The sequence below is a fragment of the Haliotis rubra genome, unplaced genomic scaffold, assembly GCF_003918875.1.
Source record: "Haliotis rubra isolate DU_JTF1 unplaced genomic scaffold, ASM391887v1 Scf1179, whole genome shotgun sequence".
NCBI lineage: Eukaryota > Metazoa > Mollusca > Gastropoda > Lepetellida > Haliotidae > Haliotis > Haliotis rubra.
This window is the reverse complement of record NW_025765091.1, coordinates 1-16,239: the sequence shown is the minus strand read 5'-3', so window position 1 is coordinate 16,239 and position 16,239 is coordinate 1. Positions and strand designations below refer to the sequence as shown.

The 16,239-nt window shown below is 45.9% G+C and overlaps 2 protein-coding genes across 2 annotated transcripts; both read right to left on the bottom strand.

Moving 5' to 3' along the window:
• Positions 1–2,178: 2,178 nt before the first annotated feature.
• On the bottom strand, positions 2,179–3,190 carry LOC124258976. Its single transcript, XM_046693042.1, has 2 exons — positions 2,936–3,190; positions 2,179–2,391 (listed from the first exon to the last, which is right to left on the bottom strand). Exons 1-2 carry the CDS (start codon positions 3,188–3,190, stop codon positions 2,179–2,181), a joined length of 468 nt encoding a protein of 155 aa, XP_046548998.1.
• Positions 3,191–5,013: 1,823 nt separating this feature from the next.
• Positions 5,014–5,577, bottom strand: LOC124258966 (protein FAM98B-like). Its single transcript, XM_046693036.1, has one exon. It carries the CDS (start codon positions 5,575–5,577, stop codon positions 5,014–5,016), a length of 564 nt encoding a protein of 187 aa, XP_046548992.1.
• Positions 5,578–16,239: the final 10,662 nt, after the last annotated feature.

Here is a 16,239-nt window from a genome sequence, read left to right as displayed (position 1 = left end):
TTCATATGTGTCTCATTTGTACAGCAGTACAATGGACGCTGTCGTGTGTCAAGGGCGACATGTGTAGCCGTCATTGTGTAGGGATGGTGATGATGATGATGGTGATGATGATGTAGATGATGATGGAGAAAGTGGACCTGTGTCATGTCGCCTGCCTCCCTCTCTGTCACACGGTACAGACCTGAATCCCAGCACAGTGCGCGTGGATGTCAAAACACAAATTACAGGTGGTCAGTGTACACTCGACCAGATGGTCGACAAGGTACACCTTGGTCGACAAGGTTCACCTTAGAGGTAGTCAGTGTACACTCGACCAGATGGTCGACAAGGTACACCTTAGAGGTGGTCAGTGTACACTCGACCAGATGGTCGACAAGGTACACCTTAGAGGTGGTCAGTGTACACTCGACCAGATGGTCGACAAGGTACACCTTAGAGGTGGTCAGTGTACACTCGACCAGGGTCGACAAGTCACCTTAGAGCTGGTCAGTACACTCGACCAGATGGTCGACAAGGTACACCTTAGAGGTGGTCAGTGTACACTGGACCAGATGGTCGACAAGGTACACCTTAGAGGTGGTCAGTGTACACTCACCAGATGGTCGACAAGGAGGTGGTCAGTGTACAAGATGGTCGACAAGGTACACCTTAGAGGTTGCCAGTGTACACTGGACTAGATGGTCAACAAAGTACACCTTAGAGGTGGTCAGTGTACACTTGACCAGATGGTCAACAAAGTACACCTTAGAGGTGGTCAGTGTACACTCGACCAGATGGTCGACAAGGTACACCTTAGAGGTAGTCAGTGTACGTTAGACATGATGGTCGACAAGGTACACCTTAGAGGTAGTCAGTGTACGGTAGATAAGATGTTCGACCCGATACACCTGAGCAGTGAGTTTTAGATTTGTAAAATAGGTTTGAACGTCGTTGCTGTAACGTCGTGTGGTTTGTCAATGTGATCACAAGTTGATGTGTTTCTATTACGCCGTTCAGAGTGGCTCGCAACCCATCCCAGAGAGGCCGTTAACCTTAAGTGGCTGTGTGAACTGATTTCACTGATTCAAAGGTTTGATGTGCCATTATATACCTAACCGTATGTTTGTCCATTATTGAAGAGTTAGCTTAAAACCTTATAATAACCTCAAATTGGAGGTTTTACATGTTGTAAAACCCGGTTAGATGTTTTACTTTTTGAATAAAGACACCTAACCGGGTTTTACCAGTAGTAAAACCTGAAAAAAGTTAAAATAACAACTTTCTTCCGATTTTTATTTAATGATTAACTACTTTAAGTTGAGAGTAACATGAAAGTCTTGTGTGAGTCAGTTGATGGGATTTCGGGTTGTTAACGAGCCTCTCCAGCAGAACATCCTGGCTGTGGGTCGGTCTTTGTAACCATGGTTACGGCGGTTTGCGGGTGGGTCTCGGCTAAAGCCCTCGGGGTGTTTCCCTCCCTTGAGGTTTTTTTAATACAATAAGATTCATGTAGCAGGGACACACTAGTGTAGGCTGCATGGGTTACCGCCATTAGACATCCACACAACCACACCACATGTGCTGACACCAATATTGTAATTACTGGAAACATTATCGTCATTATTTGGCCCACTGTGAAATTAAGTTGTCATACTGTCATGGTGCTAGGGTTGCGATGAAAATAATTACAGCGAATTGAAATAACTATCCCGACATATTATAGCATATTGTATGCATCCAACCTTACCTGCCTTCTCCCATCCAACCTTCCCCGCCCCCTGTCCCATCCAACCTACAATGTCTTGTCCAATCAATCCTTCTCCGCCTTGTCCCATCAAACCTTCCCCCTGCCTTGACCCATTCAACCTTCCCCGCCTTGTCCATCTAACCTTCCCCGCATTCTCCCATCCAACCTTCCCCGCCTTGTCCCATCCAACCTACAAATGTCTTGTCCCATCCAACCTACAATGTCCTTGTCCAATCAATCCTTTCTCCGCCTTGTCCCATCCAACCTTCCCCGTCTTGTCCCATCCATCCTTCCCCGCCTTGTCCCATCTAACCTTCCCCGCATCCAACCAACCTTCCCCGCCTTGTCCCATCTAACCTTCCCCTGCCTTGTTCCATTCAACTTTCCCGCATTCTCCCATCCAACCTTCCCCTGTCTTGTCCCATCCATCCTTTCCCCACCTTTGTCCCCATCTAACCTTCCCCTGCATTCTCCCATCCAACCTTCCCCACCTTGTCCCATCTAACCTTCCCCTGTCTTGTTCCCATCCAACTTTCCCATCCATTCTCCCATCCAACCTTCCCCTGCTCTTGTCCCATCCAACCTTCCTCTCTCTGTCCAACTTCCAAACTTCCGCCCTGTCCCATCCAACCTTCCCCCTCTTTGTCCCATCCATCCTTCCTCGCCTTTTAAACATCCAACCTTCCCTTGCTGCTGTCAATCCAAACTTCCCCACCTTGTCCCATCCAACCTTTCCCGCCTTGTCCCATCCATCCTTCCCCGCTTTGTCCCATCCCTTCCCCAATTTTGTCCTTTATCCATCCTTCGCCGCAATCCAATCCTTTCCACGCCTTGTCCCATCCAACATTCCCCGCCCTTTGTTCCATCAAACATTCCCCTGCCCTGTTCCTTCCCCTTCTTTCTCCCCATGCACCTTTACCCATCCCTCTCTACCATCCAACCTTCCCCACCCCTGTCCCATCCAACCTTCCCCTGCCTTGTGCCATCCAACCTTCCCAGCTCTGTACTTCATCCAACTTTTCCCGCCTTGTAACATCCAACCTTCTCTCTCTTGTCCCATACAACCTTCCCTGTCTTGTCCCAACCAGCCTTCCCCGCTCTGTCCCATCCAACCTTCCCTGTCTTGTCCCATACAGCCTTCCTTGTCTTGTCCCACCCAACCTTCACCGCTCTGTCCTATCCAACCTTCCCTGTATTGTCCCAACCAACCTTCCCCACCCTGTCCCATCCACCCTTCCCTGCCTTGTGCCATCCATCATTCCCAGCTCTGTACCATCCAACCTTTCCCGCCCTGTAACATCCAACCTTCTCTCTCTTGTCCCATACAACCTTCCCCGACTCTGTCCCCATCCAACCTTCTCCACTTCTCCCATCCAACCTTCCCCCTGCCTCTGCCCTGTCCCATCCAACCTTCCCTGTCTTGTCCCATCTAACCTTTCTCCGCCATCTAACCTTCTCCGCCATGTCCCATCACACCTTCCCAGCCCTGTCCCATTCAACCTTCCCCTGTCTTGTCCCATCCAACATTCCCCGCTTCTCTCCCATCCAAACTTCTCCGCCTTTGTCCCATCCAACCTTCCCTGCCCTGTCCCCCATCAAACCTTCCCTTGTCCCATCCCCATCCAACCTTTCCACCTTGTCCCATCCAAATTCTCTCGCCCCTCCCGCATCCAACCTTTCTCCACCTTGTCCCATCCAAACTTCTCCGCCTGTCCCATCCACCCTTCCCCTGCCTTGTGCCATCCACCCTTCCCTGTCGAATCCCATCCAACCTTCCCCGCCCTGTCTCATCCAACCTCCCCTGTCTTGTCCCAGCCAACCTTCCCCGGCCTATCCCATCCGGCCTTCCCTGTCGAATCTCATCCAACCTTCCCAGCTCTGTACCATCCAGCCTTCTCTCTCTTGTCCCATACAACCTTTCCCGCCTTGTCCCATACAACCTTCCCCACCTTGTCCTATCCATCCTTCCCCGCCCTGTCCCATCCAATTTTCCTGCCTTGCCCAATCCAACCTTCCCCGCCTTGTCCCATCCAACATTCCCCGCCCTGTTCCAACCACCTTCCCCCTTCTTCTCCCATGCACCTTTACCCATCCTCTACCATCCAACCTTCCCCACCCCTGTCCCATCCAACCTTCCCTGCCTTGTGCCATCCAACCTTCCCAGCTCTGTACTCATCCAACTTTCCCCGCCTTGTAACATCCAACCTTTCTCTCGTTCCATACAACCTTCTCCTTGTCTTTGTCCCAAACCAGCCTTCCCCGCCCCGTCCATCCAACCTTCCCCTTGTCTTGTCCCCATACAGCCTTCCTTCTTGTCCCACCCAACCTTCACCGCTCTGTCCTATCCAACCTTCCCTGTATTGTCCCAACCAACCTTCCCCACCCTGTCCCATCCACCCTTCCCTGCCTTGTGCCATCCATCATTCCCAGCTCTGTACCATCCAACCTTTCCCGCCTCTAAAAATATCCAACCTTCTCTCTCTTGTCCCATCCAACCTTCCCCGACCCTGTCCCATCTTAACCTTCTCTCCCCTGCTCTGTCCCATCCAACCTTCCTGTCTTGTCCCATCTAACCTTCTCCGCCATGTCCCATCACACCTTCCCCAGCCCCAAGTCCCATTCAACCTTCCCTGTCTTGTCCCATCCAACATTCCCCCGCCTCTCCCATCCAAACTTCTCCGCCTTGTCCCATCCAACCTTCCCCTGCCCCGTCCCATCAAACCTTCCCCTGTCTTATCCCATCCAACCTTTCTCCACCTTTGTCCCATCCAAATTTCTCGGCCCCCTGCGCATCCAACCTTCTCCACCTTGTCCCATCCAAAACCTCCGCCTGTCCCATCCACCCTCTTCCCCTGCCTTGCGCCATCCACCCTTCCCCCTGTCGTGAATCCCATCCAACCTTCCCTCCGCCCTGTCTCTCATCCAACCTCCCCCTGTCTTTGTCCCCAGCCAACCTTCCTGGCCTATCCCATCTCGGCCTTCCCCTGTCGAATCCTCATCCAACCTTCCCAGCTCTGTACCATCCAGCCTTTCTTCTTTGTCCCATACAACCTTTCCTGCCTTGTCCCATCCAACCTTCCCCTGCCTTGTCCCATACAACCTTCTCCCCACCTTTGTCCCATCCATCCTTCCCCCGCTTGTCCTATCCACCTCTTCTTAACGCCTTGCCTTAATCCCTAACCTTTCCCTGCCTTGTCCCATCCAACATTCCCCGCCCTGTTCCAATCCACCTTCCCCTCTTTCTCCTGGCATGCACCTTTACCCATCCTCTACCATCCAACCTTCCCCTACCCTGTCCCATCCAACCTTCCCTGCCTTTGTGCCATCCAACTTTCCCAGTTCTGTACTATCCAACTTTCCCCTGCCTTGTAACATCCAACCTTCTCTCTCTTGTCCCATAGAACCTCCCCTGTCTTGTCCCATCCAACCTTTCCCGCCCTATCCCATCCACCCTTCCCTGTCGAATCCCATCCAACCTTCCCCGCCTTGTCCCATCCAGCCCGCCCTTCTGTCCCATCCAGCCTTCCCTTGTCTTGACCCACCCAACCTTCCCCTGCCCTGTCCCCCATCCAACCTTCCCTGTCTTGTCCCACCCAACCTGCCCCGCCTTGTCCCACCCAACCTTCCCCGCCTTTGTCCCACCCAACTTTCCCCTCGTCGTGTCCCAATCTAACCTTTCCCACCCAACCTTCCTGTCCCATCCAACCTTCCTTTGTCTTTGTCCCATACAACCTTCCCCTGCCCTGTCCCATCCAACCCTTCCTTTGTCTTTGTCCCACCTTAACCTTCCCCTGCCCTGTCCCATCCAACGCTCCGCCCTTGTCTTGTGTCCCATCTAACCTTTCCGCCATGTCCCATCACACCTTCCCCAGCCCTGTCCTTATCTCAACCTTCCCTGTCTTGTCCCATCCAACATTCCCCTGCTTCTCCCATCCAAACTTCCGCCTTTGTCCCATCCAAGCTTCCTGCCCCCCGCCCTGTCCCATCAAAAACCTTTCCCTGTCTTATCCCATCCAACCTTCTCCACCTTTGTCCCATCCAAATTCTCTCGGCCTTCCTGTGCATCCAACCTTTCTCCACCTCCGAAACCCATCCAACTTCTCCGTTTGTCCCATCCATAATTCCCTGCCTTTAGGCAAGCATCCACCCTTCCCTTGTCGAATCCCATCCAACCTTCCCCGCCCTGTCCTTTCATCCAACCTCCCCTTGTCTTGTCCTTAGCCAACCTTCCTGGCCTTATCCCATCCGGCCTTCCCTGTCGAATCCCATCCAACCTTCCCAGCTTTGTACCATCCAGCTTCTCCGCCCTGTAAACATCCAAACTTCTCTCTCTTGTCCCATACAATCCTTCCTTGTCTTGTCCCTGCCCAACCTTTCTCTCGCCCTGTCCCATTCCAGCCTCCCTGTTTTGTCCCATCTTAACCTTTCCCTTGCCCTATCCCATCCAACCCTTCCCTTGCCGAATCCCATCCAACCTTCTCCCCTGCCCTGTCCCATCCAGCCTCCCTCTGTCTTCTCCCACCCAACCTTCCCCTCCTCGCCTCTGTCCCATCCAACCTTCCCTTGTCTTGTCCCACCCAACCTTCCCCGCCCTGTCCCATCCAACCTCCTTTTTGTCTTGTCCCACCAAACCTTCCCCGCCCTGTCCCATCCAACCTTCCCCTGTCTTGTCCCACCCAACCTTCCCCTGCCCTGTCCCATCCAACCTTCCTCTTGTCTTGTCCCACCTTAACCTTCCCCTGCCCTGTCCCATCCAACGTGCTCCGTCCTGTCCCACCACTCACTCTTTCCCCTTTTGGCCCCTGAAACCACGTTTGTCATATCATTTTGCTGTTTGAATACAAGGTCCTGGGATTGTTATTGCGAAGTAACTGAGCAGAACCAGCTTGAGGGACGGATTGGTGCCTTACCTGTTTTGCGGAGAGAGTAGCACAAAACACATCATTACTGACATTTTAGAGTAAATTAGTATTTTAGTCTATTACTAATTTCGGATTTTTATCTTCTTTTTCAACAAAGGACAATTTGACCAACATGATGTTGTTGATCCTAAAGGCGCAACCTTTTCGACTAACTCTGTCGACCAAGGGCAAAGTATTTATAAAGCATACTATTCACACTTTGCTAAGGATCAGATCATTGATTCAACAAAGAACTATGATGTGGGGTCTAATTTGGTTTAAATATCTAAGCTTTAATGTAAGCATGGGATCCTAGGTTTCAGTATGTCACTGCATCTTGTGGATCCCATACCTGCTATTAACAAGTGTTGTGTACTCGTTCCATGATTTGGAAAATGGTTACAGGTGAAATGAAAACCCTTCTCATAGTAACCCATGTATCAAGTGCATAAGGTTAGATTAAAAGTGGCTGTTTGTCTAAAGAATGGTTACCATATTATTATTTTATCCAGTTTTAAATCGATACAATTTCAAATTAGAAATATATGTTTAAGTAAAGTTGGGAATTTCTTCTATATTTGGGAGTAGTATAGCAGTTACCAACAGTGAGGGTGATTCTACTTTAAGGTGTAGTCAGGCGCGTAGTGGGATTATCTGGGATGATGATTACTAACACAAACAGTTAAGACCATATAAAGCTAAGTGATAACATCGGGCGTCGCAGATCATCATACATTCCCCATGAAGCACCCAGCAGACATGCTTGTATTGATGAGCTGTTTGATCATGTGTGCGTACAACATAGTGTTGCATGAGTTTATATGCTGGGGTGGGTTGTTTATAGGGGAAGGTTGGGGGAGGGGGCAGTGTCAGACTTACAGATTTCCATTACATAATAGAGGGCAAAAATCAAAGACTATAGAGGTCTAAACATTACACCTTCTGATTATTTAAGAAATACAGTTCGTTCTACCACCATGTATAGTGTAATAAAGCACCCTTTCGCCCTGAACTATTATAGTTAAAGTACATATTAAGAATACAGTTCCTCTACCACCATGTATATAGTGTAATAAAATTTTCGCCCTGAACTATTATAGTTAAAGTACGAGGAAGCTTGCGTCCGTGCTTAACGTTATAATAGTTCAGGGCGAAAGTGTGCTTTATTACACTATACATGGTGGAAGAGCGAACTGTATTTATTTTCTAAGATGCCAAATTTAATACTTTCTAAGGATAATTACGATTAATTTAAGGCAGAAAACAAACGACGGTGTCGGTGACCTAAATTAAGAATCCTCGCACAGGGCTGACAGGCGCGCTGTTCTATTGATGTGTCTGCCCCCTACGTTAAGACGAACGTTGCCAGAAAAAAACAAATGATAACAGTTTGATGACGGTTTACGTTCGGATTAAATATCTTCTCTGAATTATTTTAATTACATCTGTCATTAGCGTAAACCATATGGGGCAATATGAACGTCGCATTTCTACTACCAACATAGGTTTAGGTCAGTACATCGAGATGAAGCTGAGTAGTCAAGCGACATTCCACGATTGCATTGTGGGATATAAGCATTGCGAACGTTACCCTGTCGCTGAAAACTTGTGAGTCGAATTGACACATTTAACCGTCTTAAAACATAAATGTAATGTTTCCACCAGTGATGTTATCTGCGTGAAGCAACTGCAAACCAAGAAACGGGATGCAACAGAGTAGTTTACTGTAGGAGGCCGTACGAGGCGATGGCAACTGACATGCATCGTGACGTCGATTACATGGTGACGTAATGTGATATGGTTCGATTACGAGGGGGCACACTAGAATGGCGCAGTGACGGGATAACGTCATTCAATTGTTACGTCATCAAAAAACTATATCTTTATTGTCTGATGATGTACTTTTTTTTCGATTGTTCTAACCGCTAGGCATCTTAGAAATGATAATAGAACGTGTAAGCAATTTCTGTTTGAACTATGGGCCAGTAATCTTCAAAGATAACGCCGTCCACACTAACTCTACCTTCGATGTGGCCCAGGTGAATCGCTGTTGAACAGTTCACCGTGTCAGTTTAGTTCCCACAATGTGCTGCCACCAACAAATAGGCTATAATACATGTAGAAATAGTTTATGGTAATTCAGTTCAGATCAGTTCTAGAAAAAATATTGAATATGTATGTCCACGTCAAACCTGTTATTCATATAATGAACATTTTCGCCGGAACAAAGACCCTGTTATACCCAGTGCTGGTTTAGCGTCAGACCCCGTTGTGTTCATTCTAATTTACGTGCTCTGTCATCATTATCTGGTACTATTTCAAGTAACAGGAGGCAAGTCCACAAGGTGCACAGACATGAAGTTTGTATAATTCAACGCTATCAACAGTTCGAATGTCATGTCAGTAATCACCGAGTACATCTATATGCCGGTGGCCTGACTTTCTGTCCGTCTGACTGTCTGTCTCTTATTGTCTGCCTTTCTGTCTGTCTGACGTTCTTCCTTTCTGACTTTCAGTCTCTGCCAGTCTGACTTTCTGTCTCTGTTTCGCTGTCTGTCTGATTTTCTGTCTGTCTGTCTGTCTGGAGTTCTGCCTCTCTGACTTCCTCTCCCTCTCTTTCTGTCTGTCTGTCTGACTTCCTGTCTCTGTCTGTCTGACTTTCTGACTCACTGTCTGTTGCTTCGTATCTCTTTCTGTCTGACTTTCTATCTCTCTCTGCCTTCCTGTCTCTGTCTGTCTGACGTTCTTCCTTTCTGATTTTCAGTCTCTGTCTGTCTCACTTTCTGTCTCTGTCTCTATCTGTCTAACTTCCTGTTTCTGTCTGTCCGACTCCCTCTCTCTCTCTCTGTCTGTGTCTTTCTGACCTTCTGTCTCAGCCTGTCTGACTTTCCGTCTCACTGTCTTTCTGGCTTCCTGTTTCTTTCTGTCTGACTTTCTGTTTGTCTGACTTTCTGTTTGTCTGTCTGTCTGACTTTCTGTCTCTGTCTGTCTGACTTCCTGTTTCTGTCTGTCTGACTTCCTGTTTCTGTCTGTCTGACTTTCTGTCTTTCACTTTGTCTGACTTTCTGTCTCTGTCTGACTTTCCTGTCTGATTTTCTGCCTCTGTCCGTCTGACTTTGTCTTTGTCTGTTAGTCTGTTTCACTGTCTCAATCTGTTTCTCTGTTTGCCATTCAATTTATCTGTCTGTTAGTCTGTTTGTCAGTCTGTTTCTTGTGTGTTAGTCTGTGTGTTTGTCTCTGTGTATGAGTCTATCGCTGTGTGTCTCTGTAGTCTGTTTGTTTGTCTCTGTGTATGAGTCTATCGCTGTGTGTCTCTGTTGTCTGTTTGTTTGTCTCTGTGTATGAGTCTATCGCTGTGTGTCTCTGTTGTCTGTTTGTTTTGTCTCTGTGTATGAGTCTATCGCTGTGTGTCTCTGTTGTCTGTTTGTTTGTCTCTGTGTATGAGTCTATCGCTGTGTGTCTCTGTTGTCTGTTTGTTTGTCTCTGTGTATGAGTCTATCGCTGTGTGTCTCTGTTGTCTGTTTGTTTGTCTCTGTGTATGAGTCTATCGCTGTGTGTCTCTGTTGTCTGTGTGTTTGTCTCTGTGTATGAGTCTATCGCTGTGTGTCTCTGTAGTCTGTTTGTTTGTCTCTGTGTATGAGTCTATCGCTATGTGTCTCTGTTGTCTGTTTGTTTGTCTCTGTGTATGAGTCTATCGCTGTGTGTCTCTCTGTTGTCTGTTTGTTTGTCTCTGTGTATGGAGTCTATCGCTGTGTATCTCTGTTGTCTGTTTGTTTGTCTCTGTGTATGAGTCTATCGCTGTGTATCTCTGTTGTCTGTTTGTTTGTCTCTGTGTATGAGTCTATCGCTGTGTGTCTCTGTTGTCTGTTTGTTTGTCTCTGTGTATGAGTCTATCGCTGTGTATCTCTGTTGTCTGCCGGTCCCTCTGCATGCCTCCCTGAGATATCAATAAAGAAGAACAATTTCAAGTAGACATTACGTGCACCTACCATATGTTACCCAGTCCACTGTTACCAGAGTGTACACCATGCTGGCACATCAACATTTATCGCGATCCAGCCGTACACGCTATAAATATACACCAATGATTTTTCATTATGTGGGTATTACAATGTAACCTCTGTCAGTCCTACTGTAGTCTGCAGAACATATTCACAACTGGTAATAGACGTGACACATGAGCCAGTCGAGCCGGACCAATGTACAGAGCCCACGCCCATATCACCTTACACAGAACACAGCTGCTCAGCTAATTAACAAGCGGGTCCCATTACACCTAAACACGATCACAGACTATATAGGACGACAGAAAAACATACCAGTGAAGTACAGATATTGTTAATTATTCGTCATTGGCGTTTAAGTGACACTGTATGCATGCCAAGTTCATACAGTCAACTCACAAATATGGACAACACATACAGTCAATGTTATAGAAGACACAAATAGACACCCGATATCAGTAGACGATACAACGGATATCGATACATGACTATCAATACAGTGCAACAATGTACCAGACATCGCGTATATAACCTAGACGCGGGTATATAACCTGCCATGACAGGTGTACTAGAGACGTGTATATAGCCTACATTGACAGGTAAGCTAGAGACATGTATATAAGCTACATTGACAGGTGTACTAGGGACGTGTATATAACCTACCTTGACAGGTGTACTAGAGACGTGTACATAACCTGCCATGACAGGTGAACGAGAGACGTGTATATAACCTACATTGACAGGTGAGCTAGAGACATGTATATAACCTACATTGACAGGTGTACGACAGACGTGTATATAACCTTCCTTGACAGGTGTACTAGAGACGTGTGTGTAGCCTACCTTAACAGGTGAGCTAGAGACGTGTATATAGCCTACCTTGACAGGTGTACGAGAGACATGTATATGGCCTACATTTACAGGTGTACTAGAGACATGTATATAACCTACATTGACAGGTGTACTAGAGACATGTATATAACCTACCTTGACAGGTGTACTAGAGACGTGTATATAACCTACCTTGACAGGTGTACTAGAGACATGTATATAACCTACATTGACAGTTGTACTAGAGACGTGTATATAACCTACCTTGACAGGTGTACGAGAGACGTGTATATAACCTTGACACGTGTACGAGAGACGTGTATATAACCTACCTCGAGAGAAGTAGCTGAGGCGTGGTAATAGCTTATATAACCTACCCTGACAGGCTAATAGAGACGGGTACATGTATATACTCTACCCTGACAGGCTAATAGAGACGGGTATATGCTCTATCCAGACTGGTGTGTGTATGTAGCTAAGGTGTATAGCCCATGTTAATGGTGTGACGTATTTATTCCTTCGCATAATCCTTCTTGATCTGGAGGAATTATCTGTTAACCCCGTGAACGTCCCAGACGGTTGTCCGACATCAGTGAAGACAGTACCTATGTAAATGTAGCTACAGCAGTCAGTGTACAAACAGTTTTCCTTTTTATTCTGTTTTAGCAGTAGCATGGCTGACTGTTAATCAATAACGGAGCCAGTTAGTCACAAAGCCCCACCACCGTCAGCACGTGTAGAAGGGGTGCACAAATCAATCAATGTAAGTGTTTCTGCATGACTTGCCAGCTACATTGGGCGGCTGACGCAATACCATCAGCTGGGCTGACATCAGCGCTATATGTTCTAACCCAGCCCATGTTATTCTCTCACAGTCCCTGAACCACGCTATTTTCCTTCCTCCCATGTCATGGTGTTTATGCCATGACATGCTGTTTGTATCAGCTGACACGAGGAAACGATATCATTTTGACAGCAATCGTCATGAAGACAATTCCTGTGTTTGAATCCCGTTGATCATGTCGTGGTTGTTGTGTATTGCACGCAAACGCATCCCAAAATATGTTTGCAAATGTTTATCATAAAACGATACATGAAAAACGCATGCAGGAAAAGTTTTCCACGTAATGCACGTGTAATGTGTTGGACACATGAGTAGAGACATCGACTGTAAAAAGCCAAATCAAATTCATCATTTCATTACGAAATTTACGACGTAAACGAAGATAAAAAATGTCAAGAATTAATGCTACTGACCAAAATATCCCCATTGCACGTTTGGCAGCAGAGGAGTCCCAATCTGCCGTTGCAGACACTTCGACGTCCACCACAGCACTATATCTCGATTATGACATCGATATACACTTTTCAATTCGACCCAAGATCGTTCCAAAAGTGGAAGACCAAGAGTGACCACAAATGCTCGAAGGACCGATTCATCCGAGTGTTTAGCACCTATTTGCTACAGAAACGGACACTGCAGGACAGGTGCCTGGTTTCCTGAGAGGAGTGGGAATTCGAATATATCCACCAAAGTTGGACCTGTCCTGACACGACTACACCGACAACAACGTGTCCAATAGTGCAACAGGTACAGGCATTGAACCTGGGGAACGCATGGAATCAAGCATCTATGGGACGAACTTGATCGGCGCTTCCGTAAATGTCACCATCGTCCTCAGACACCTGCATGCAGAACTTGCCAACGCATTGGCGGATGAATGGCGAAGAATTCCGCAAGCAAACATCCGACGACTTGTGCAATTCCTTCCAAGGCGGTGTCGAGCAGTGATGGCTGCAAGGGTGGTGTCACCAGGTACTGACCTGAATCGGAATCGAAATGTAAAGAATACAGCGTTTCTGTCAACTGTCTGAATATTCAATCACGGGTTGACAGAGATTATTATAGAAACTTGAAAGGATGGCAATAAGACATTAAAACTGATCTTAGGCTATTTAATTTACGTCTATTTAACCAATATAAAGAGTATCAGCATTACTTACATTCCTCGTTAAAACACTTTTCGTTCCCGCCGCTCATGCGTAGATAAATTACAGTCGTTAATAATAACCTTCATTAATCGGACAATACCGATGATGTAAATGTGTGTTACGTCAATTATGAAAAAGACAAGTTATAACCTCCCCTTGTCATTACAGAGTTCTCTCCCTTTCCGGGTACTCGATTCCTAGAAATAGGACTCGATTCCAGGTGTACCCGACCCGAATTCGAGTACCCGAGTACCCGTCCTAGCCCTAACATCCGTGTGACGAAATTCCTTCATCTAAGTTCAAGCTTAATCGACTTATGTACACTTAAATACGTTTAATACATTTCCTTATTTTTGGCCTATGCGTTTTGTTTTCAAAGAGTGTAAATGAACATTTACCGGCGTATGTTCATTAGCGCATCCTGTCCGTCCTACATATTAACAACAATATAGATAAAATATTTTCTGTCCGCCCTATATGTTCACAACGGTGGAGATGCACTGTTTACTGTAGATCCTCTATATCACCGTGCTGACAAAATGTTTACATGACATCCTATATATTCAAAAAAGACAAAACATTTTCTGTATTATATCTATACAGATTCAACTATGTATACGGACAAAGTGAATATTGAACGTTAAAAACATTTACTTTTATACTCAAAGTGTGTAGTGTATGTTTGATATGTTCACACATGTACGGTCTTGGTGATTGTTCACGTCTTTATATCCAGTAACATACACATATAATACTTACTTTACGGTATATTTCAGGCGCGTAGCAGGCTAGTTGTTTCGTGTATACCCGATAGGTTGCAAAGCTTGATATTTAGATAGTATTGAGAGCTTACCCACCTTTTTAGCAACAATCATGTGTAAGCCCGGGCTTTTTTGATAATGGTAGCTACGCCCCTGTGTTTATCTACAACTGTACGATCAAAGTGTTCAGTGCATAGATTCTAAATCATAACGCAAATCCTTCCAAAGTTTGCTGAACATATGTCTGCCCGTGAGCGTCTTCTCTTCGTCCCTTGGTGGAGTCCAGTTAGTGCATTCCCAGCATGTGGCATCGACGTCAATAATCTTTGCCAGTTTATGATTTGCAAACTTTACACCTATTGAGAAATACAAACACGTCTTTAAACCACTAACCGTCGCCTTTCAAAACTTGAACCACCGAACCTGATCTATTTCATAAATGAATGAGACTGGCAGTAGCAAGGGGAGATAACTCAGAAATGGCAGGTTAACTTACCACGTGCTTTTGGATGGGAACTGCGTGTCTCTCAGTCAGGCGGGTCGCCGTGTCAATATCGATGATGTATGTCAGCGACAGATGTGTGTGACATTCTAATCAATTAGTATATATTGCCGAACAAGATGACATTGGTAGCACTAGTCCGTATGCTAACATCTCAGAGTATTTATTCACTGTTTAATGCAGATATAGCGAGGACGTTATTGTCCTTACAGCAGTACCCATGACCCTAGCTGCACTGAACTAAGTGGTCAGGTTGTGGGGATGCTTCACGACGCTGCCTTTCACAATTTTATGGAATTATATCAATATACACATTGAGTGCATTTATTGTGCAAAATACATTTTCTCGGGAAGCGTGTGTACTTTCCATTATTACCTTGGCTACGCTCATTGAACCGAGAAACGTCACGATTTTAGCCTTCCCGGCCATGAACCTGTGAAACGTAATGGATGTGAACAATATTTAATATGCACAATTAGCGAGTGTCTGCTCAGGCGGTACCGCTCCAAATGTTCTGCACTCTAGACATTGCGACCACTCGACCAGAGAGCATGACGACCCGTGTTTGTTACAAACAAGGATGTAATCGACCACCCTGTACTACGGCGTGATGCAGATCCACAGCCTCCTGGGTGTGCAGGAAAACCTGTGTTCTTGACTCAGTACAAGGGACTACTGACTGCTTGTGTCTCACTAGCTCGGTCAACGCCATCCAACATTAACAGGCTGAACTTGGCCACGGAAGTGTATGTGCAAGATGTCATCACCCTACGTGTTAAATAAGGTCACTCCTGTGGATGCGAGGAATACACCATCAGGGCTCCAGATAATCTGTCAACACCAGGAATACATTTAGAGTACTGAATGGAATCTAATGGCATGATTCAGTATCAGTAATCTTGTGCTAAAAGTAAGGAGTAAGTACTCCTGACGTTGAAAAATTATCTGGAGCCCAGAGTTTCGTTTCATACCGGTTTGATTCCATTTTGCCTACATCCCATTTTGCCTACTATGAAAGTGAAGGGAATGTGGGACACTCCTTTTGCATAAATGAGTATGTCCCAAGTCTAATTATCTGTGCTGATACACTACTCTGCTCCAAGTCCTAAGTGACTGTTTGATCTTGATCTTACCATACTCACATACTTTGATCACAACCACAACATTGCTACTCTTGTGTAAACAGGTCAATAAACAATAACACAATACTGCTACTCTTGTGTAAACAGGTCAATAAACAATAACACAATACTGCTACTCTTGTGTAAACAGGTCAATAAACAATAACACAATACTTGGTTATGTGTGTTATCATGGTTTTGTTACAAAACTGTTTATTCAAAATATTCTAACTGAAATTGAAAGACTAAAACACATAAAATTATATGCCATTTGTAGTTAAGTTTATGCTACAACTTCGATTCAATAAACTATGCATCTCAGTCCTGGAATCCAAGCTAAGCAAGTGTGAATATCATCTCCACCCATCATCATCATCAGACTATACTTTTGCTTCTTTAT

What these genes read in the sequence shown, in the direction of transcription:
- LOC124258976 (XM_046693042.1), bottom strand. Translation starts at nt 3,190, where the DNA reads ATGGCGGAGAAGGTTAGATGGCGGAGAAAGGTTAGATGGGACAAGACA. An exon ending in GATGGGACAGGGTGGGGAAG is followed by an intron (nt 2,392 to 2,935) that starts GTTGGTTGGGAC and finishes GATGTTTAAAAG; the next exon opens with GCGAGGAAGGATGGATGGGA.
- LOC124258966 (XM_046693036.1), bottom strand. Translation starts at nt 5,577, where the DNA reads ATGGCGGAAAGGTTAGATGGGACACAAGACAAGGGCGGAGCGTTGGAT.